General features: G+C 46.3%; 7 protein-coding genes across 8 annotated transcripts; 3 read left to right on the forward strand and 4 right to left on the reverse strand.

The window, feature by feature from the left end:
- Positions 1 to 68: 68 nt before the first annotated feature.
- LOC117137448 (P protein) lies at positions 69 to 4630 on the reverse strand. The gene is made up of 7 exons (XM_033298892.1): positions 3759 to 4630; positions 3179 to 3580; positions 2942 to 3114; positions 2514 to 2859; positions 2070 to 2458; positions 1686 to 2012; positions 69 to 1633 (listed from the first exon to the last, which is right to left on the reverse strand). The coding sequence occupies exons 1-7, from the start codon at positions 4309 to 4311 to the stop codon at positions 959 to 961; spliced, it is 2865 nt and encodes a 954-aa protein (XP_033154783.1). The 5' UTR covers positions 4312 to 4630; the 3' UTR covers positions 69 to 958.
- Positions 4631 to 5111: 481 nt separating this feature from the next.
- Positions 5112 to 7784, forward strand: LOC117150545 (mucin-5AC). The gene is made up of 2 exons (XM_033317476.1): positions 5112 to 5162; positions 5229 to 7784. Exons 1-2 carry the CDS (start codon positions 5135 to 5137, stop codon positions 7724 to 7726), a joined length of 2526 nt encoding a protein of 841 aa, XP_033173367.1. The 5' UTR covers positions 5112 to 5134; the 3' UTR covers positions 7727 to 7784.
- A 1153-nt stretch (positions 7785 to 8937) lies between these two features.
- LOC117139070 lies at positions 8938 to 10593 on the forward strand. The gene is made up of 5 exons (XM_033301184.1): positions 8938 to 9256; positions 9323 to 9592; positions 9660 to 10060; positions 10115 to 10300; positions 10360 to 10593. Exons 1-5 carry the CDS (start codon positions 9164 to 9166, stop codon positions 10544 to 10546), a joined length of 1137 nt encoding a protein of 378 aa, XP_033157075.1. The 5' UTR covers positions 8938 to 9163; the 3' UTR covers positions 10547 to 10593.
- LOC117139097 (probable 39S ribosomal protein L24, mitochondrial) lies at positions 10566 to 11651 on the reverse strand. Its single transcript, XM_033301228.1, has 4 exons — positions 11503 to 11651; positions 11237 to 11390; positions 10787 to 11176; positions 10566 to 10728 (listed from the first exon to the last, which is right to left on the reverse strand). Exons 1-4 carry the CDS (start codon positions 11584 to 11586, stop codon positions 10613 to 10615), a joined length of 744 nt encoding a protein of 247 aa, XP_033157119.1. The 5' UTR covers positions 11587 to 11651; the 3' UTR covers positions 10566 to 10612.
- Positions 11652 to 11892: 241 nt separating this feature from the next.
- LOC117139060 (geranylgeranyl transferase type-1 subunit beta) lies at positions 11893 to 14656 on the forward strand. The gene is made up of 4 exons (XM_033301172.1): positions 11893 to 11993; positions 12214 to 12325; positions 12383 to 12533; positions 13270 to 14656. Exons 2-4 carry the CDS (start codon positions 12216 to 12218, stop codon positions 14188 to 14190), a joined length of 1182 nt encoding a protein of 393 aa, XP_033157063.1. The 5' UTR covers positions 11893 to 11993; positions 12214 to 12215; the 3' UTR covers positions 14191 to 14656.
- Positions 14647 to 16160, reverse strand: LOC117139079 (F-box/LRR-repeat protein 15). Of its 2 annotated transcripts, none has more exons than XM_033301202.1 (2): positions 15223 to 16160; positions 14647 to 14884 (listed from the first exon to the last, which is right to left on the reverse strand). In XM_033301202.1, exons 1-2 carry the CDS (start codon positions 15996 to 15998, stop codon positions 14719 to 14721), a joined length of 942 nt encoding a protein of 313 aa, XP_033157093.1. In that variant the 5' UTR covers positions 15999 to 16160; the 3' UTR covers positions 14647 to 14718. The 2 variants fall into 2 exon arrangements, with proteins under 2 accessions (XP_033157093.1, XP_033157088.1); XM_033301197.1 differs by having other exon boundaries at positions 14793 to 15096.
- A 91-nt stretch (positions 16161 to 16251) lies between these two features.
- Positions 16252 to 17078, reverse strand: LOC117139091 (serine protease 1). Its single transcript, XM_033301215.1, has one exon. It carries the CDS (start codon positions 17058 to 17060, stop codon positions 16284 to 16286), a length of 777 nt encoding a protein of 258 aa, XP_033157106.1. The 5' UTR covers positions 17061 to 17078; the 3' UTR covers positions 16252 to 16283.
- Positions 17079 to 18078: the final 1000 nt, after the last annotated feature.

Genomic DNA, 18078 nt, shown 5'->3' on the forward strand with positions numbered 1-18078 from the left:
AAAACTGCTGGCAGTCTCCTCTCCACATGGCGGGCAGGTCGGCTCCTCCGTTTCACCTCCTCCATTCGCAATCCCTCGTGGCCATTTGTCTGTGAACTTAAAATACAATTTACCTATGGAACGAGCGCTGTGGAAAGCGCTGCAGTAGCAGAGCAAATATATAGCAACAACCACCCGAGGAAATCCCTCGCTGCTTTTCCACTTTGTCTTGTTCCCATTTATTGACCAGCAGTTGTCTTACCATATACTATATGCTATATACTCGGTTTTATATACATGCAAGCACTCTCATATGCGGATATTCTGGTCAACATTGAACTTGGCAATGGTCAGTCTCAGGAATTATTTACGTTTGTTTATGTTTTCCTACCAAGGTGCATATGGGATAAGCACGAGAATTATGATATTTGTAATTCAACTTATTATATGTTTATATATTGAGCAATGCTTTGAAATCTCTAAAATACAGACATTACTTAGAATTTTAAATGTATCTAACTACTCGTAGTTCTACGAGCTCTTATTGAAATTTGAATATCAAATCTATAATTTTCCTTCGTCTTGTATTTATGGCCTGTTGAATTTTCACGATTTTCCCACTTCGACCTCAGACAATATAGTCTAAATTTAAAACATTTCACACGACATTAAAAACACCGCCTTGAGAGACTACCAAAAGTGATTTCCATCAGTCCAGCCAAATTCCACGAGGGCGAACGAAAACCATATGTACTTTTATATTTATAGTATATTTTTATACATTTGCCAATCGCAAATGAACGCTTAAATATAAATACTCTTATTTTATATGCCAAAAACACATGAAAAACATCAAGAGGCGAATGTAAAAGGACAAAGACTACAGTAAAACTCACACAAAATGACCACTAGATTCGAAGTGAAAAAAATTGTTCATTAGATACAATAATATATTATTCAGGGAATTATAGAGAGAATCTCAATGCCATTCAAAGACCACATGCGCCACCAGTAGATAGACAGTCATCAGGGTAATCTGTCCCAGCATCATGGGAAAAACTGTTCTCAGATATCGGGTGAAGGACAGCTTATAGCCATGCTGCTCGGCAATTCCGGCTGCAATGACATTGGCTGAGGCGCCATAGAGCGTTCCATTCCCGCCCATCGAAGCGCCCAGGGTCAGAGCCCAAACCAGTGGCTGGAGGGGCAGTCCCAGCGATGGCTTGGCCACCAGAGAGGTCACCAGCTTCACCATTATGGCTGCCACCGGAATACTATCCAATATGGAGGATGCCAGCGCCGACATCCATAATATCATAAAGATGGCCATGGCCAGGCGATGACTCTTCCCCACCGATAGGATCACGTGCTCGGTGAGCTCACTGATGCAGGAGAAGATTCCCAACCGCTCCACGCACTCCATCATCACGAACATGGCGGCGAAGAAGAGCAGCGTGGTCCACTCGATGCGGTGCATCAAGTGCTCCATGTCATCGCGATTGAGGATGATCAGCAGCAGGATCACACCCAGCAGGGCCACCCAACCCAGCGGCAATGTCCTCCAGTGCGGCACGGATTGGATGAAGAAGCAAACAATGACGAAGATTAGGGCTCCAGCGGATTGCAATAGCAGGGTCTTGTTTTTGATGGGGTACTGCAAATGGATTGGTCAGTTATAAAGATCCCAGTTCAGTGAATCCACTTACCTTCTGCTTGAGCTCGTCCAGTGTATTCGTATAGACCTCCGTGGAGCCCACACCCTTTTGCAATCTTCTGAGTGTTCTTTTCAGCTGCTTAATCTTAGCCTGAAGCGTTCCCCTCACCAGCTGGGCATCCTTGGAACAGGAGGCCACTGCATTCAAGGCTCTCTGCCACACCTTCATCTCCCTACGCAGCTCACTCATCTCCTTGGGCTCATTGAGACGCAGTGCATCCATATTGTGATAGAAGAGGCGCAGGTACACGCAACTTTGAATAACTGCTAGAATGACACCTGGAAATGTGTGGGCCACAAATGTGGGAAAAGTTACATCCTGAAAAGGTAAGGGAAATCTTTATAACAGCTTGCATAACCTGTTTGTTGTACCCACATTATCCACAATAAAGTGATTGGTGCTGACTATAATACTGATGGGATCTCCGATGGGCGTCAGGGCTCCTCCGATATTGGCATGCACTATAATGCCCATCACCACGGGCAGGGGATCCAACTGCATGACCTCGCACAATCGGATTGCCACTGGGGTCAGGAGCAGCACGGTTGTCATGTTGTCCAGCACACTGGACACCAGGCAGGTGACCAAACAAAGGCTGTATATCATGGGCCAGATCTTGCCACCCGATATCTCGAAACAAAATACGGCCAGGTAGTCGAATACGCCAGTCTCAGTCAGTATCAAAATGAGCAGCATCATGCAGAAGAGTAGAGTCAGTAGCTCCATGTCCATCCACTGGATAATCTCATCCATATTGGGACGATCTGGGAAATTTCAAAATATTAAGGAAAGAAGAAATACCTGGGTTCTGTAACCAACCATTAAAACAGGCTAGAGCCGTCACCGAAAGAATGGAACATATCATGGCCACAAAGGTTCTTTCGAAGAGTTCCCAAACCAGCAGCGCATAGAAGATCAGCAGGATCACACCAGCCAGGATGCTCCCTGTCCTGGCATTCACTATCAAGGGATTATAGTTCAGAACGATGGCCAAATTCACCTCCACATCGCTATAGATATGCAAGCGGAATTCGCTGTTCTTCCCAGCCAAAATTTCATCCAACTCCTGGGTCATCTGGTACGTGCGATTGGTGGCCACAGCCGGAGCACGCAGCATCAGTTCCTCCTCGGAGAGCAGTGGTAAACGCCAGGCTGGAAGTATATCCTAAAATATATAAAAGAAAAGCTTACTTCTTGCCAAGTTTCTATTCGATTGTGTAGTAGTTATGTAGTTATGTAACACCCACCTGGAACACCTGGCTGTGATTCTCGCCAATGTAAGTGGACACCTGTGGCTGCACAGTCAGAAATCCAAAGCTCAGAGTCTCATTTTCGGGGGCATCCAGCGTGGAGAGCTCTCTAAAAGCGCCATGAATCTTCAAGCGGAAGTCACCAGTGGGTTTTTGGAGCAGCTTGAAAACTAATTAGAAAAACAATGTTCCAATAAATAAAAAGAAAAACAAACTAAATAGATGGAAACTCACACTTTCCCTCCTCGCCCATTGGCACCTCAATGGTCTTCTCCAGCAGATGCTTTTCACCCACCGAAATCAGCACCACTGCCGCCAGGATCCAAAAGACAAGTAGTCCACCACGTTTCCACAATTTGTCCCGCTGTCGCTGCTCCTTGGAACGCTTGGATTTGTGATGAATCCGGCGGGCCTGTGATTTGGCATTGCCCGGACCACCATTGGCCGCTTCGTGATCGGAATGGGTGGTGACCTCATCGTCGGTGGCATTCTCATCACCAGGCCTGGCCTTGATATCCAGAAAGTCGGAGCCGGCAAAGCTGGAACCGGGCTCATCCTGAATGCGACTGACTTTCTTTATATCGACCTCCTCGTATCCCTCCTCATCCTCGTCGTCAGTGGCGCCGCCGGGGGAACCTACAAGTGAGTGGCAGTCAAGTAGTTAACCAGCTATCTATGTCGTGGATTGAGCAGGGGAATGGATTGACATTTGTTTGACAGTTTATTGATTTAAAGGCTATGGCTTAGCTATACACTGAGCAAATACTATTAATATTTTGTCTATGAGCAGCCATAAATTTCAAGTGTCACTCACCATGGATTCTCTCGTTCTCCATCTGAAAACTGGCCATGCTGGGATCGTGACGAATCTCTGCGGGCAGTGCGCGCCATACCTGTAATGATTGCTCGGTGACCTGGACGGCGGCCACCTGATTGTGGTGGCATGCACCTCGCGGACTTCGGTGCTGCAGCTCCATGCCCGATGACTTGTCCCGGCCGGGACTTGCCGGCCGTAGGTTTCGAATGGTGTCCCGCAGACCCATGTTGCTGGGTATCGGCAGGAAGTGCGACGAAATCGGTTGACGGAGCGTGGGAGCTTTTCCACAGATTTCACAGATGGACGTCAGCGAGGTGTGGTCGCGGACATCTTTGCCGCACGCGAGGCACAATGCGACTGAATATAAATCCGAATCGGACGCGACGCAGTTGCGGGGTTTCGGTTTCCATTCAGCCGCCGGCGCTGCTTTCAATATTGAAAGTGAAAACCATCGCCATCGTACCACCCACCGACCTTCGGTCCCACGGAGCTTTATGTTTGCCGATTTCCAGGATGGCGCAGGCGCCGAGACATTGTTGTGGATTCCCATGTTTTGCTCGCCTCATTCGGGTGGCACAATTCCTATCAACAAGTTTGCATTTTGCACCCACACAATGGCCTATTGAAACGCATTTACTTGACCCATTAATTTTTGCCACCCCCGATCTTAGTTGCACTCAATTGCTCATACGACATGTGGTCCGTTTTCGTTGTTGAATACTCACCAATAATTTTGTAACTTTTCCTCCTCTGGAAAAAACGGATTACCCACTGTATTGGTTCGCTCATTAGAATAGAATACATTTGAATAAATCATTTTATTCATATTATTTAAGCTGCCAAAATAGGTTTCTCACATTTAATTAAGGTACAGTAAAAGCTAAATATAATGTTCGATTCAGAAAATATTCACTATATTGATTAACAATTATTTTAGCAGTCATTTTCATTTATTGAGTAACTTATTTGTATTTATTTATATGATTTCTATATCTATATCTATAATTTCTCAACCCAACCTGATTTGAGTAAAGCCACTTTGTGAATTTTTGAATGGAAAGTTTTCTGACATATCTTCGCATTTTCATCCTGCGAAGACTATATATATATATAAACTGAGGGTTAATTTAACATTTTTGTTTATACAAGAAACGTGCTGGAAAACGGCTGTTTTAGTAAGCTTGCATAAACATAAAAGTTACCTTGTTTATACAACTTTTGCCCTATTTATAATATGTTAAGTTTGCAAATGAAATATTTGCACACATGCAAGGGTTTAAGCAAACTGGATTTCGGCAAAATTCGAACCTATAAAAGCCATACGCATTGCTTACTTTAAAATAGTATAATAGATTACTGCAAGGGGTAATAAAATGAAAGTCGCCCTTATCTTTTTAACTGGTATGTAGTATCCGTATTTCCGACAAGATGGATTCGTTTTGTAAGTTTAGGCTTATTTTTATGCAGTGAGCATTTTGCTCGTACAGGTTAAAAATGTGAAAGCAAATTACGACTGGGATAGTATGACCGATGGTCCATGTGAGGAGATAACACCCGGATGTGAAGGGGACACTATATACTACCCAGATCCAGTGCAACCCTGTGAACCTGACGACAACCCGACTACTCCAAAACCCAGACACAAAACTAAAAGGCCCAAATCTACGCGTAAAACAACCAAACGAACTAAACGTCCTCCCAGAAGGAATACCAAAAGGACCACCAAAACCCCGGATTCAACAGATGCCCCTATAACGACCACGGATGCGGATTGCACATGCTCCGACACAACAACGGTGACATGCACGGACTCGACGACTCCATTGTGTACCGATACCCCTCCTTGCACCTGTTCTGAAGAACCTTCTACTGCAATACCCAGTTCTCCTTGCACATGTACTGAAGAAACCACTACACAAACACCAACGTGTTCCACCCAAGGAACCCCAACAACCCCCAGCACATGTGCTCCAACCTCTACCACAACAAAATGCACAACAACAACATCCACTTGTGCCCCAACGACAACTACACCTAGATGCACAACAACAACTTCCACTTGTGCCCCAACGACAACAACTCCTAGATGCACAGCAACAACTTCCACTTGTGCCCCAACGACAACAACTCCTAGATGCACACCAACAACTTCTACTTGTGCCCCAACGACAACTACTCCTAGATGCACACCAACAACTTCCACTTGTGCCCCAACGACAACTACTCCTAGATGCACACCAACAACTTCCACTTGTGCCCCAACGACAACTACACCTAGATGCACAACAACAACTTCCACTTGTGCCCCAACAACAACTACTCCTAGATGCACACCAACAACTTCTACTTGTGCCCCAACGACAACTACTCCTAGATGCACACCAACAACTTCTACTTGTGCCCCAACGACAACAACTCCTAGATGCACACCAACAACTTCTACTTGTGCCCCAACGACAACTACTCCTAGATGCACACCAACAACTTCCACTTGTGCCCCAACGACAACTACACCTAGATGCACACCAACAACTTCCACTTGTGCCCCAACGACAACTACTCCTAGATGCACACCAACAATTTCCACTTGTGCCCCAACGACAACTACTCCTAGATGCACACCAACAACTTCTACTTGTGCCCCAACGACAACAACTCCTAGATGCACACCAACAACTTCTACTTGTGCCCCAACGACAACTACTCCTAGATGCACACCAACAACTTCCACTTGTGCCCCAACGACAACAACTCCTAGATGCACAGCAACAACTTCCACTTGTGCCCCAACGACAACTACTCCTAGATGCACACCAACCACTTCTACTTGTGCCCCAACGACAACAACTCCTAGATGCACACCAACAACTTCTACTTGTGCCCCAACGACAACAACTCCTAGATGCACACCAACAACTTCTACTTGTGCCCCAACGACAACTACTCCTAGATGCACACCAACAACTTCCACTTGTGCCCCAACGACAACAACTCCTAGATGCACAGCAACAACTTCCACTTGTGCCCCAACGACAACAACTCCTAGATGCACACCAACAACTTCTACTTGTGCCCCAACGACAACTACTCCTAGATGCACACCAACAACTTCCACTTGTGCCCCAACGACAACAACTCCTAGATGCACACCAACAACTTCTACTTGTGCCCCAACGACAACTACTCCTAGATGCACACCAACAACTTCCACTTGTGCCCCAACGACAACTACACCTAGATGCACAACAACAACTTCCACTTGTGCCCCAACGACAACTACTCCTAGATGCACACCAACAACTTCCACTTGTGCCCCAACGACAACAACTCCTAGATGCACACCAACAACTTCCACTTGTGCCCCAACGACAACAACTCCTAGATGCACACCAACAACTTCCACTTGTGCCCCAACGACAACAACTCCTAGATGCACACCAACAACTTCTACTTGTGCCCCAACGACAACTACTCCTAGATGCACACCAACAACTTCCACTTGTGCCCCAACGACAACTACTCCTAGATGCACTACTACGACTTCCACATGTGCTCCAACCACAATCACACCTTGTCCAACTACAACACCATCAACAAGTCCTACAAGAACAACACGTCGTCCTTGTCCTTGCCATCCCCAGCCTCCTTACCAGATTCCTCCTTGGTCATGGTGGTATCCTTACCCGATCTACCCCAATCCCGTGTGGCCCTGGCAACCTAACCCAGTTGTTCCTCAATGGCCACAGATGCCCGGATATCCAAATCAGTGGCCACAATTACCAGGTAATCCCCAGCATTTACCACCGCCGTTGCCATCTCCTCAGTGGCCCTGGTCTTGGCCAAAACCACCAGTACCACCAGTTCACCCTAAACCTGGCGACTGTGAAAACATATGCGAAAACCTACTGAAGGGAGTAAAATATCAAGAAGATCTCATCAGAAGGTGCTTGTGCACACGAACGTAATCCTTTAAAAAAAATCTCTTAATTGTTTTATTAAAATGTTCACTACTTATAAAAATCACTTAAGCAATGTTTTTATGGAGTGGGTATGGTATGGATGTGGGTTTCATGATATTGAATGGCTAGTCGTATCCTTCAGAAATAAAAGGAAGACTTATGGATGTCACAATGGCGCAGGCGCCTATATGGTTTTTAGATTTCCATGTTTTGCTTAACACTTTCGTCCCTGAGAAGCTCAGAAAGCTTGGGCGCCATTCATCAACAAGTTTGCATTCGGACTTCACCACTCTAATCGACACTTGACCACATTATTACTTATTTAAACGCAATCATTTGACCCATTATTTTCCGACGCCTTCGCGTTTGGTTGCACTGCATTGCTCATGCGACATGTGGTCGCACTATATGTTTGGAGCACACATTTGGACAAGTTTAATGACCAATTGCCAAGGGATTGGAGAACTCACTGCCCTTCGAATTGGGTTAGCACATTAGCTGGTTAGGAACAAACGTAGATTGAAGTTAGGATGGGGAGGGAGGCAAGGAAATTTAACGAGTTCTAACATATGGCTCAAAACTTATGGCTAAGATTCTTTCCCAAAAAGATATGTTCTAATATTTTTCCAATAGAAACAAATTTAACCAAACGTACTTTCTCTGCAGGGCATACCACCAACCCTAATAAGCTATAAGCACTCCTCAGCAGAGTGAACCACTAATTTGCTGGTAATTTATCAAAATCTAGATTATAATCCTGCTGATGGATTATGTTTCGGGTCGATTAGTACCCAAGTTATAGGACTACTAAAATTCGTCCTTCGTTCAGGTGAGCTTGCACATTTCCTACACAATAAGCAGATGTTAATGGCTCTCTTCTTTGTTGTTTTTGTTAACTTGTTAATACAAATACACCGTGTGCCAATTCACAAATCCAACAAGGTATAATGGACATACCAACAAAAAAGCTAGCAAAGCAAATAACAATTTGTTGACACACAACGGGCAATTGGGGTGAACCTTAAAAAATCTATTGAACAAAAGTATTAATATATAGCAATTTAATTACCGAAACATGAACTTTAATCAATGTAACTTAACTTAACTTAACTTAAAGAAAGTAAAGGTTGCACCTGTCGTATGCGCAATTTTCATGAAGAGTGGTCCACTCTAAAGGATACATACGTGGTAACAAGGGGGCTACGCTTGCCCCTGTCCCCACCTCCCGAAATGGTTCGTGGGTGGATTTGGTGTGGCCCTGTCCAATGGCTAGCGCGCAAAAATAATTTTGTTATTGTGTTTTCCCTCATAAGTGGACATGACGGACCCAACGAAAGCTCATTCAGCGCTGGACAGGCGAACTGGAAAGGTCTAAGACGGAAGATGTCATCGCCGGCAGAGCGGGCGAACTTCGTGCAGCACTTCGGACAGACAACCTGAGTGATGGGCTGTGGCTCCTCCATGGATACGCAGACGAATCCTGTCGTCACGGAGGTCAGCTCGGCAATGCAACTGCGCCAGAATGGCGCCTCTGTAGTAAGAGCACTTGTACAAGTCGTCTTGCCTCTGCCATAATCAATACCCCTTCCATTTCGTCATCAGAATGTGGTCGAGCAATATGTGCGCCTGGACGAGCAGATCAGCAAGCTGGAGGGCACATGTCCTGGTCCTCGAATGGCCACCGCCGAGGCCTGGGTGGAACACATCCACGGCAAGCACGAGGCGATGCTGGGACTCGATGGCATGGGAGTGGCTCCTTTGCGCGAGAGGGAATGGGAAACCGAGGAGGCCCTGCCCATTCCAGCTTACACAATGGGGGGGCGGCAGGGCGACCCAATTGTGGCCAACACGCCCACCAAGGACCTGGCCCAGGTAAATGGCCTGCCATTAGTGAATGTGATGAACTTTCCCCAAGTATATTATTAACTTTCGGCTTTAGCTTGCCTACAACCTGGGCGTAATTGGCGATGCCCGCAAGGCTTCCATGCACGAGGATTTCTTTGCCAACCTGAGCGAGTCCGCCTTGTATTTGCTAAGCATTCGTTACTACGGCGAGCTGTTGGAGCACACTAAGGTGCGTCTAAAGACTCTGGCCGAGAGCTATGCAGAGCTGAACGAGCTGTACGTAAAACAAGATGGGATTATAGCGTATATAAGCGGGGGAACGTACATGACTCGGCTCGAGGAGAGCATTGATGAGCAGCTCGAGACGGCAAGGGATACAAGGGATAAGCTGGGCAGCGCACTGGAGCAGTGGCGCATCTGCGGATTACTACTTAGAGCAGCCGCAAATTCCTCGACCCAGGCATTAAAGCAATGGCGACAGCTTGGACGGATAATGTAGGTAACTTAATTCCCCACTTAGAACTTGTTGACATGTTATTTTTCGTTCAGAGATCCCAAGCAAAAGCTTCAGTGGGCGTTGGACTGTCGAAGTCTGTTACACGCCTCCACGATATCCCTAGAGGCGGCTCAGCTGGCTTTGCCGCACGTGGAACTCAAGTACATGAGTCATCGGCAAGTCCTAGCCGTCAAGCACTGTAACACCTACCTAATCACGGATATAGCCAACAAAGCGCGGTGAGTTAATATATAAATTTCTCTAGAATTTTCTCCAACGCGAAACGAATCCATTTTAGGTACGAGCACACCAGTCGGGTCTTCACCAGCTACGAGTCGAACATGTCCAAAACATGCACGTGGCTCTACGAAACCTTTAACAGCACGCTGCGCCCAGACTACGACAAGGCGGAAGAAACTGTATGCGGGCTGGCCAAGACGCTCCGGGATCATCGCGAGGAGGTCTTCAGCACGGTGCGCAAGTGACATTAAAATTATTGCTCAATTATATGGGTATTTTGTACATTAGTTTAATAAACAGTAGGCATTACATTAGTACCAATAGCTCTTGACTGGCGTGCGTTCCTCCTTGATGCCCATTTCCTCCATAATGTCCATCTCGAATGTGGACAACTTGGGCTGAAAGGTGATCTCGCCCACAACAGCGCCTGAAAGGGACAGACTTGTAGTACAAGAAACATATTGAAAAGCGATAATAGGCCATACCTGGCGTATCCTTCTCCCTTTCGATATAGGCGTTTGGTGTTTTGTAATCGTGCGTCTGGTTGTTTGTCTCCGGGACGGGAATGATTCGGCCAGATCGCAAGGACACCCGCACTTTCTCGCCCTCTTCCGTGAAACGCCACTCAAAGTCGGTGCCCTGAAGATCCGATGGGTCCACCAGACGAATGTCCTTGGTGACGTGCAAAGGTGCCTCGGACTTGATAATGATACCGGGAAACTCCTTCTCACCGCCAACCTTGCGGTAGTGCCAGTTGAGGCCCTCTACAATTACCCAATTGCGCTCGGGTATAACCTGGGTGACAATTCCCTGCTTTCCCTTGTCCTTACCCACCAGGACTTCGATACGATCGCCGCGGAAAAAGCTCCAGTCCTCTGAAAATGATACAAAACCATGTTTTATTAGGTTACAGATAAAGGCTTATTATTCCTTACCAATTGGCTCCACTAGCACCTTCCGACGCACGGTTCCGGGCATATTTTGCTGGCGGAACTGTCCCGTCCATGAACGATTTGTGGTGTAGCGGAACCTCTTTCGCTCCACTGTACGCGGCAGGTAATTAATCTCCTTCGGAGTTTGCCAGTACACCTGTGTTGAAATAAAAATAAATATTTTAATAAATGCTAATACATTTTCCATGCGATGTGTTACGTGAGCCGCTGTTCCCGAATTGTTCAATGAAAATTACTCTTCATGTTACCTGTTTTTTGCTGCGCTCGATGTATTCCTTGGGCAGATTGGAAAAGTTCTTCAACTTGCTGGCCAAATATTGCGTTAAACGCATTTTGAAAGATTATTTCAATTATTAATAATAAGAAAAAAAATGCGGCTTGCAATCAGCTGTTGGGAATTGAAGAATAGCCATTCACAGGAAGGCCCAACAATTTTATTTATATTCAATGTTTATGCGACGCTAAAGATTATGAAAACTTGATGTAGGCGTGTAAAATATTTAAATGAAATATATTCAAAGGTTTTATGTTTAACAAAATAGCTTAGCTTATAAATTGTTTAACATTATGATTTCAAAATTTGCGAACTAGCAATGAGTTCCCCGTGTAACCGTGGCTCGCTGTGACTGGCAAGAAGAGGTAAGAAGAAGAAGCTGCTATTTGTGGACTATTCTTGGTGTTTTATATCGTTCGCCGCAGCCCTAAATTGCAATGCAAACCGGCTTTATATAAACAAAAGGTAAGTGCTAGACCATATAAATGTGGGCACGTGCGGGTGCAACACCATTGGAAGACGCAATCGCAACCGGAGAGCGTCTGTTCTGCCCAGCTCAGTCCAACCGTTTGGGAAGGGCCTCGCAACGCTTAGTCATATCCATATCTCAGCGCACACCGAGACAATCCAGTTTCTACCCACCTAAAAGTTCCTAAAATAACAAGCAACATGTCCCACCACATAGATATGGAAGACCGCACAGACACGGAGCCCGTGCTGCTCTCCAAGCACGCCAAGAATCTGCTCCGATTCCTTAATCTCCTGCCAGCTCGCATGGCCTCCCACGATAACACCAGGTAAGTGCATCCTAGCCTCATATTTTGCGTGTGAATAACCATTTCTTTGTCCATCAGGAGCACCATTGTGTTCTTCGCCGTCTGCGGCCTGGATGTGCTGAACTCATTGCATCTGGTGCCGCCACAAATGAGGCAGGACATCATTGACTGGATCTACGGAGGATTGGTGGTGCCACGCGACAACGAGAAAAAGTGCGGCGGTTTCATGGTGAGCATAAATTCGCGTCTGTCAGGTGTACAAACAGTCGTTGACAAGCCAAACAGAACCATCTTCCGCTCCCACATCCACTCCCAATAAAGTTCCTTATCTCCATACGTGGCCAGGCAGCAGACACTGCGGCAGACCTTGTCGCATCCCTTACATATTGGTGTTTATTCAGTCAGTTGATATACGAGCATTCGCATTTCTTTCATTGAGAAGCATCCACGAAGTAAATAATTTGAGAGATTCGTTTCCAACAGAAAAAGTATGCAATTCTTTATAAGCACTTATGAAGATTGTTTTTATTAAAACTATACATGAAGCCACATCTTGCTTCCCCACCATGCATCACATATAAAGATAATTTAATTATTCATGCTATTAAAGTTTCATAGATTAACAATGTGATTAAGACATTAGTTTCAATTAAAAATCTAAATTTTGTTTTTACACTTTGATTCTAACGAATGATTTAACTAAATGAAACCAATTAAATTATTAATTCCAAGGTCAACGCATCTGCTTTACATAAAAAGCAAAACGGCATTGCTTTTTTACGATCTATACTGTTTAATTATGCATACTTGTAGGGGTGTTCTCCATTTGCACAGCAGCTCGATTTACCAATCCCCACCACACCACACCCACCGACACCTTGAATTTATCGCGCCACGCTTTATCAGCGACGCCAACAACATGCAAAACCACTTTAAAATAGATTGATTAATTGGTATCTTTGCAGGGCTGCCGCGCCATGGTGCCCAAATGCGAGGACGCCGAGATCTTGGAGTGCATGCGGAAGTATCAATGGGGCCACTTGGCCATGACATACACGAGTCTCGCAGTGCTGGTTACCCTGGGCGATGATTTGTCCCGTCTAGATCGGAAAAGCATTGTGGACGGAGTGGCTGCTGTTCAAAAGCCGGAGGGCAGTTTTAGCGCCTGCATCGATGGCAGCGAGGATGACATGCGATTTGTTTATTGTGCCGCCACTATATGCTACATGCTGGACTACTGGGGCGATGTCAACAAGGAGACCATGTTTCAGTTCATCACTCGGAGCCTGCGATACGATTACGGTTTCAGCCAAGAGCTGGAGGGGGAGGCCCATGGCGGCACCACATTCTGTGCCTTGGCGGCGTTGCATCTTAGTGGACAACTGCATCGCCTGGATGCCACGACGGTGGAGCGAATGAAGCGTTGGCTCATTTTCCGGCAGATGGATGGATTCCAGGGACGCCCCAATAAGCCGGTGGATACGTGTTATTCCTTCTGGATTGGTGCATCGCTCTGTATTCTGGACGGCTTCGAACTAACCGATTACGCGAGGAACCGAGAATTCATTCTGAGCACACAGGATAAGCTAATTGGGGGCTTTGCCAAGTGGCCGCAAGCCACGCCTGACCCGTTTCACACATACCTCGGTCTCTGCGGACTGGCTTTCACGGGTGAACCTGGTCTAAACCCTGTGAATCCCAGTCTGAACATGTCCATGGCCGCCTACGCTCACCTGCAGCATCTGCACGAGCAATGGCGGTCCGCAGATGGCCGAGGTGACGAGGAGCTTACCTCTGCATTCAAGCAAAAACTCCACCTGTCAAAGGGGGTCGAGGCGTCATCCTCTACAACTACCTCTAACTCGCCATTAATTTCAGCACAATGATGGGAAGCCGCACAAAGCACGAGCGGAAAGTTAAAGCACACTATTGTATTTATATTGGCCGCATTTTAGCCACGCTTCTTATACCCTTGCAGTTAGTGTATTTATTGCAGACAAAAGTTATAAAACTATATATCAGTATCACCAGCGGAGTCGATACGGCCATGTCCGTCCGTCAGTTTCTATGCCAAATAGTCTTTTAGTTTAGCAATCTGCATGAACGGGTCGTTGTTTTTAATCGGTATAAATGTTATATTTACTGCAAGGGTATATAAGATTCGGCTTGCCGATTCTAGCTTACTTCTTGTTCACATGTATTTTAATGCAGAAAGCTCGAGCTTTTGGAGAGAGAGATGAATAAGTTAGTATGTTTATTGTACAGCCTAAATTAATGTTAACAATGTGTAAGATTAAGCTTAAAAGTAAATTAAAGCGTCCCATGCTGAGGCATGTATTTACAGCAAAAGTATTGGATAGCCTCGAAAGCCTCCTTGGTACATTGGTAATATTGGCCCGGAATCAGAATTAATCTCAAACCTGCAGGAACAGGCGGTGATGTTGCACAGTTGGCATGTAGCCCATGCCGGGCCGATCGATGTGGACCCGTCCACGGAGTGGGGCGAGCACACGCTCGGTGACCAATGGGCAGCGCTGCACCATCAGTGACTGCAGCAGCGGGCAACTCGAGGTGAGGGCGCTGCGGAAGAGGGAGAACGGAGTGTGGGCTAGTAAACAAGGAAATCGCTGGGATAGAAGTCGTTCAAGTTGTAAGCGTTGAGCCCCACATCCGGCTGTGACCTATCGATGTAAAGACGCCTCTGGCGAAGCGGCGCCAAGGAGAGTTCCGTGACCCGCGGACAACGGCGGATGAGCAAGGTCTGTAGCCGCAAGCAGTGCACTGTCAAAGCGCTGAAAATACGCAGATGCGGATGCAGATGCAGATTGGTCTCTCCAGAAACACACAGACACAAGGCACGCACAGGTTTACTGACAATACGACAACAGCTTTTAGGGATAACTATGAGTATTACTTACTGCACGCCATAGTCGGAGATGGCCGCACATCCGATCAGGTTGATGTGCTCCAGTTCGCGGCAATAGTTCCCGATCTGGATGAGCACCTGGTCGGTGACACTGGGCGTGTTTGCGAGCGACAGGACGGTGAGCTTGTTCAGTTTCCTAAAGAAGATAATCAAGCAGCGCTCGCCAATTGCGCCGCAATAGGAGATGTCGAACTCCACCAGCTTGCTTTGATGGAGCGTCAAAGCGTCCACCGCTCCCGTGGTCAGCCACTGGCACTTGGACAGCTTGAGCACGCGCAGCTCTTTGCACTCCACTATGATCGGCTGCAGGGAAAGGGCCGTAATGTTGATGCATTCGTTCAGGTTGACGGCCCACAGGCGTTTCTTGTTGTTGGCCAGCAGTGGCAGCAACAGCTCATCCGTTAGCCATCGGCAGCAGGCTAGGTGAAGCACCTCCAATCGTTGGCAACATCGGGCCAGCACTCGAAAGGCCACGTCGATATTCTGTGTGTTGTTCCCCGAGAGATGAAGTTCCTGCCTTTTTTCCAGAGCAGCCTCCACAAAGCGTTGTGCGGTACGGGAGCAGCAGCGCAGGTTAAAAAGGTCCTTGAGCGACAGATAGACGGCAACCTGTGGGATGAGCACATCGTCCCAGCAGACATCAAACAGCGATCGTGGTGCTGCACTGGAGGCGGTGACCATTGGCCTTGGACTGCCCGTGCGCGTTGGTTGTCCTCCGCTGGCCATGGCCATCAGGTGGGCCTCCTCCTCGGGATGCAGAGTGCACATGTTGCCGCCTCCGGTTACGTGATCTACGCACCAACAAAGCACTCCCAACGCAATCCTTTGGTGCACGGCAAAAACGTAATTAATTGTTTACTTGATAGCAATCAGCTGTTGCTTTGACATTCGCACAAAACTGCTGCATAATTTATTTGTGTACAGTAATCTACACACACGAGTAAAATTTGTTTTACACTGCGTAAAACCAGTGTAGAACACATACATTTTATTGGTGACCCCGATTTATATACTCTCAAAATGCTTTTAAAATTATCTATTTATTTAGAAAAATTAGTAAGAGATGCCAGTGTGGTCGCGGATCCAGTCCAAGTGGTAGGTGACGCGCTGGAATCCAGCAGGAGCACCCGACTGGCAGCCGTTGGAGGAGACGAAGTTGCTAACTCCCACCAGCTTGGAGCCGTCGTGTGTGACCAGGGGACCGCCAGAGTCACCTCCGCAGATGGACTTGCCGTCGACGGTGCGGGTGCAGATGATGTTGTCGCCAACGCTGCCGTAGGTCCAGCCGCACTCTTCGTTGTGGACGATCTGGAGGTCGACGCACTGCAGCCAGTCGGGCAGTGGGCTGCCATCGTAGGTGCCACCCCATCCGCAAGCGACGGCCCACCATTCGTTGTAGTTGTTGTAACGGTCGTTGTAGCTGGGGAGCTCAACCTTGTTCACCATGTGCCAGAAGTCGACGTGGGGGATGCGGATCAGGGCAATATCAGCGTTGGGGTGCTTGATGAAGTTGCCGTTGCCGACGGTGTGGGTGAACTGGGCGTTGGTGCGCCAGGTGGCACCGAAGTAAACGATCACGGAAGCGGCATCTCCGATGCAGTGCTCGGCAGTCAGGACCCAGTCGTGGGCGATGATGGAGCCACCGCACCACCAGCCTCCGCTGAAGCCAAGACCCACAGTGTAGGGAGCCTTGCCCTCGGGGGCGGCGTATCCGTTGGTGACACGGCCCTCAATCTTGGTGGTCTTGGGCAGGTCCTTCACGAAGACCTTCTCGTCGAAGGCGGAGGCCGAAGCCACGGCCAGAGCCAGGATAGCTAGGAACACCTTCATGCTGATGTCTATACTGGATTCTTCTTTCGGATGGCAGCCTTTTATACACACGTTCAGCCAAAACCATATCTGCAACTCGAAAAGGGCTCGTAAATAATCCTCAAGACTCCCATAAACGATGGCATCGATAAGAACGAAGAACCACACTACCAAGCCTTTTTGGACGTAGAATCCCCGTGGTAGAAATCAAAGAAGCTCTAGGGGGGTCTAATAACTAGACTATAAATTACGATTACCATATTTTAATTGTGCAGCAATGAAACAGCCAATTATTATCAATTTAAATGGAATAATATTTTGTTTGTAGTTTTATTCATATTTATAAAATATATATTTGTCAACCTTTGCGCAGACCATTCTATCTTATCATCATTTTTTAGAGCTTGAAATTTACAATGATCTTTGGACACGTATGATTTTCAATATAAGTTGTTTGTTAACTTTTACATAAAATGTATGTCTGCTCATTGTCCTGATAAGGATAATCTGTGATAATGGCTGGGGGTTTTCCGGCCGTTCTCATTCAAAACAAATCTATTACTAACTGTTGCCAAGTTAGGCTAAAGGATTCTCGACTATAATTAAGTTAATATACAATTACAAAAATAACAAGCCAAAACTTGATTCAGAAGTGTATGATAACCCTATATTCACAGGTTTTTGATAACAAGAATTACAAGTGCTTACAAATAAAATAGTTTACAATTGTTGTTCAAGTATTAAGAAATGTGTGAAAGTGACTATAATAGTGTTGGAAAAACTTTAAAAACTTGTGTGTTAATTTCATAAAAATGTTGTTTGCACTTTTTTTCACCAAAATTCACAAAATTACTAAAAAGTTAGCTGTCATTGAAAATAAGATTAAATCTATAAACTTTTGATTTTGAAGTCAACTCTAGTACAAATCTGTAAATTATAATTTGTTTGTTATAATATATAGCTTTTGCTTAGCATTTCTAAACTATCTAATCGTTTTAAAACTTAGGTTTCATTTAATGATTCAGTTCACTGTATTTCA

This window comes from Drosophila mauritiana, chromosome 2L (genome assembly GCF_004382145.1).
Source record: "Drosophila mauritiana strain mau12 chromosome 2L, ASM438214v1, whole genome shotgun sequence".
In the NCBI taxonomy this organism is placed as follows: domain Eukaryota; kingdom Metazoa; phylum Arthropoda; class Insecta; order Diptera; family Drosophilidae; genus Drosophila; species Drosophila mauritiana.

Coding starts and splice junctions, on each gene's coding strand:
- LOC117150545 (XM_033317476.1), top strand. CDS start 5,135: ATGAAAGTCGCCCTTATCTTTTTAACTG. Junction 5,163..5,228: donor CGCCCTTATCTTTTTAACTG/GTATGTAGTATC, acceptor ATTTTTATGCAG/TGAGCATTTTGCTCGTACAG.
- LOC117139079 (XM_033301197.1), bottom strand. CDS start 15,998: ATGTGCACTCTGCATCCCGAGGAGGAGGCCCACCTGATGGCCATGGCC. Junction 15,097..15,222: donor ATCTCCGACTATGGCGTGCA/GTAAGTAATACT, acceptor GCGTATTTTCAG/CGCTTTGACAGTGCACTGCT.
- LOC117139060 (XM_033301172.1), top strand. CDS start 12,216: ATGGAAGACCGCACAGACACGGAGCCCGTGCTGCTCTCCAAGCACGCC. Junction 12,326..12,382: donor GCCTCCCACGATAACACCAG/GTAAGTGCATCC, acceptor TTTGTCCATCAG/GAGCACCATTGTGTTCTTCG. Junction 12,534..13,269: donor AAAAGTGCGGCGGTTTCATG/GTGAGCATAAAT, acceptor GTATCTTTGCAG/GGCTGCCGCGCCATGGTGCC.
- LOC117139070 (XM_033301184.1), top strand. CDS start 9,164: ATGGGCTGTGGCTCCTCCATGGATACGCAGACGAATCCTGTCGTCACG. Junction 9,593..9,659: donor CCACCAAGGACCTGGCCCAG/GTAAATGGCCTG, acceptor TTTCGGCTTTAG/CTTGCCTACAACCTGGGCGT. Junction 10,301..10,359: donor GATATAGCCAACAAAGCGCG/GTGAGTTAATAT, acceptor AATCCATTTTAG/GTACGAGCACACCAGTCGGG.
- LOC117139091 (XM_033301215.1), bottom strand. CDS start 17,060: ATGAAGGTGTTCCTAGCTATCCTGGCTCTGGCCGTGGCTTCGGCCTCC.
- LOC117137448 (XM_033298892.1), bottom strand. CDS start 4,311: ATGGGAATCCACAACAATGTCTCGGCGCCTGCGCCATCCTGGAAATCG. Junction 2,013..2,069: donor ATCACTTTATTGTGGATAAT/GTGGGTACAACA, acceptor TTACCTTTTCAG/GATGTAACTTTTCCCACATT. Junction 1,634..1,685: donor TGGACGAGCTCAAGCAGAAG/GTAAGTGGATTC, acceptor ATCCATTTGCAG/TACCCCATCAAAAACAAGAC.
- LOC117139097 (XM_033301228.1), bottom strand. CDS start 11,586: ATGCGTTTAACGCAATATTTGGCCAGCAAGTTGAAGAACTTTTCCAAT. Junction 11,177..11,236: donor GGTGCTAGTGGAGCCAATTG/GTAAGGAATAAT, acceptor TATCATTTTCAG/AGGACTGGAGCTTTTTCCGC. Junction 10,729..10,786: donor AAGGGAGAAGGATACGCCAG/GTATGGCCTATT, acceptor TGTCCCTTTCAG/GCGCTGTTGTGGGCGAGATC.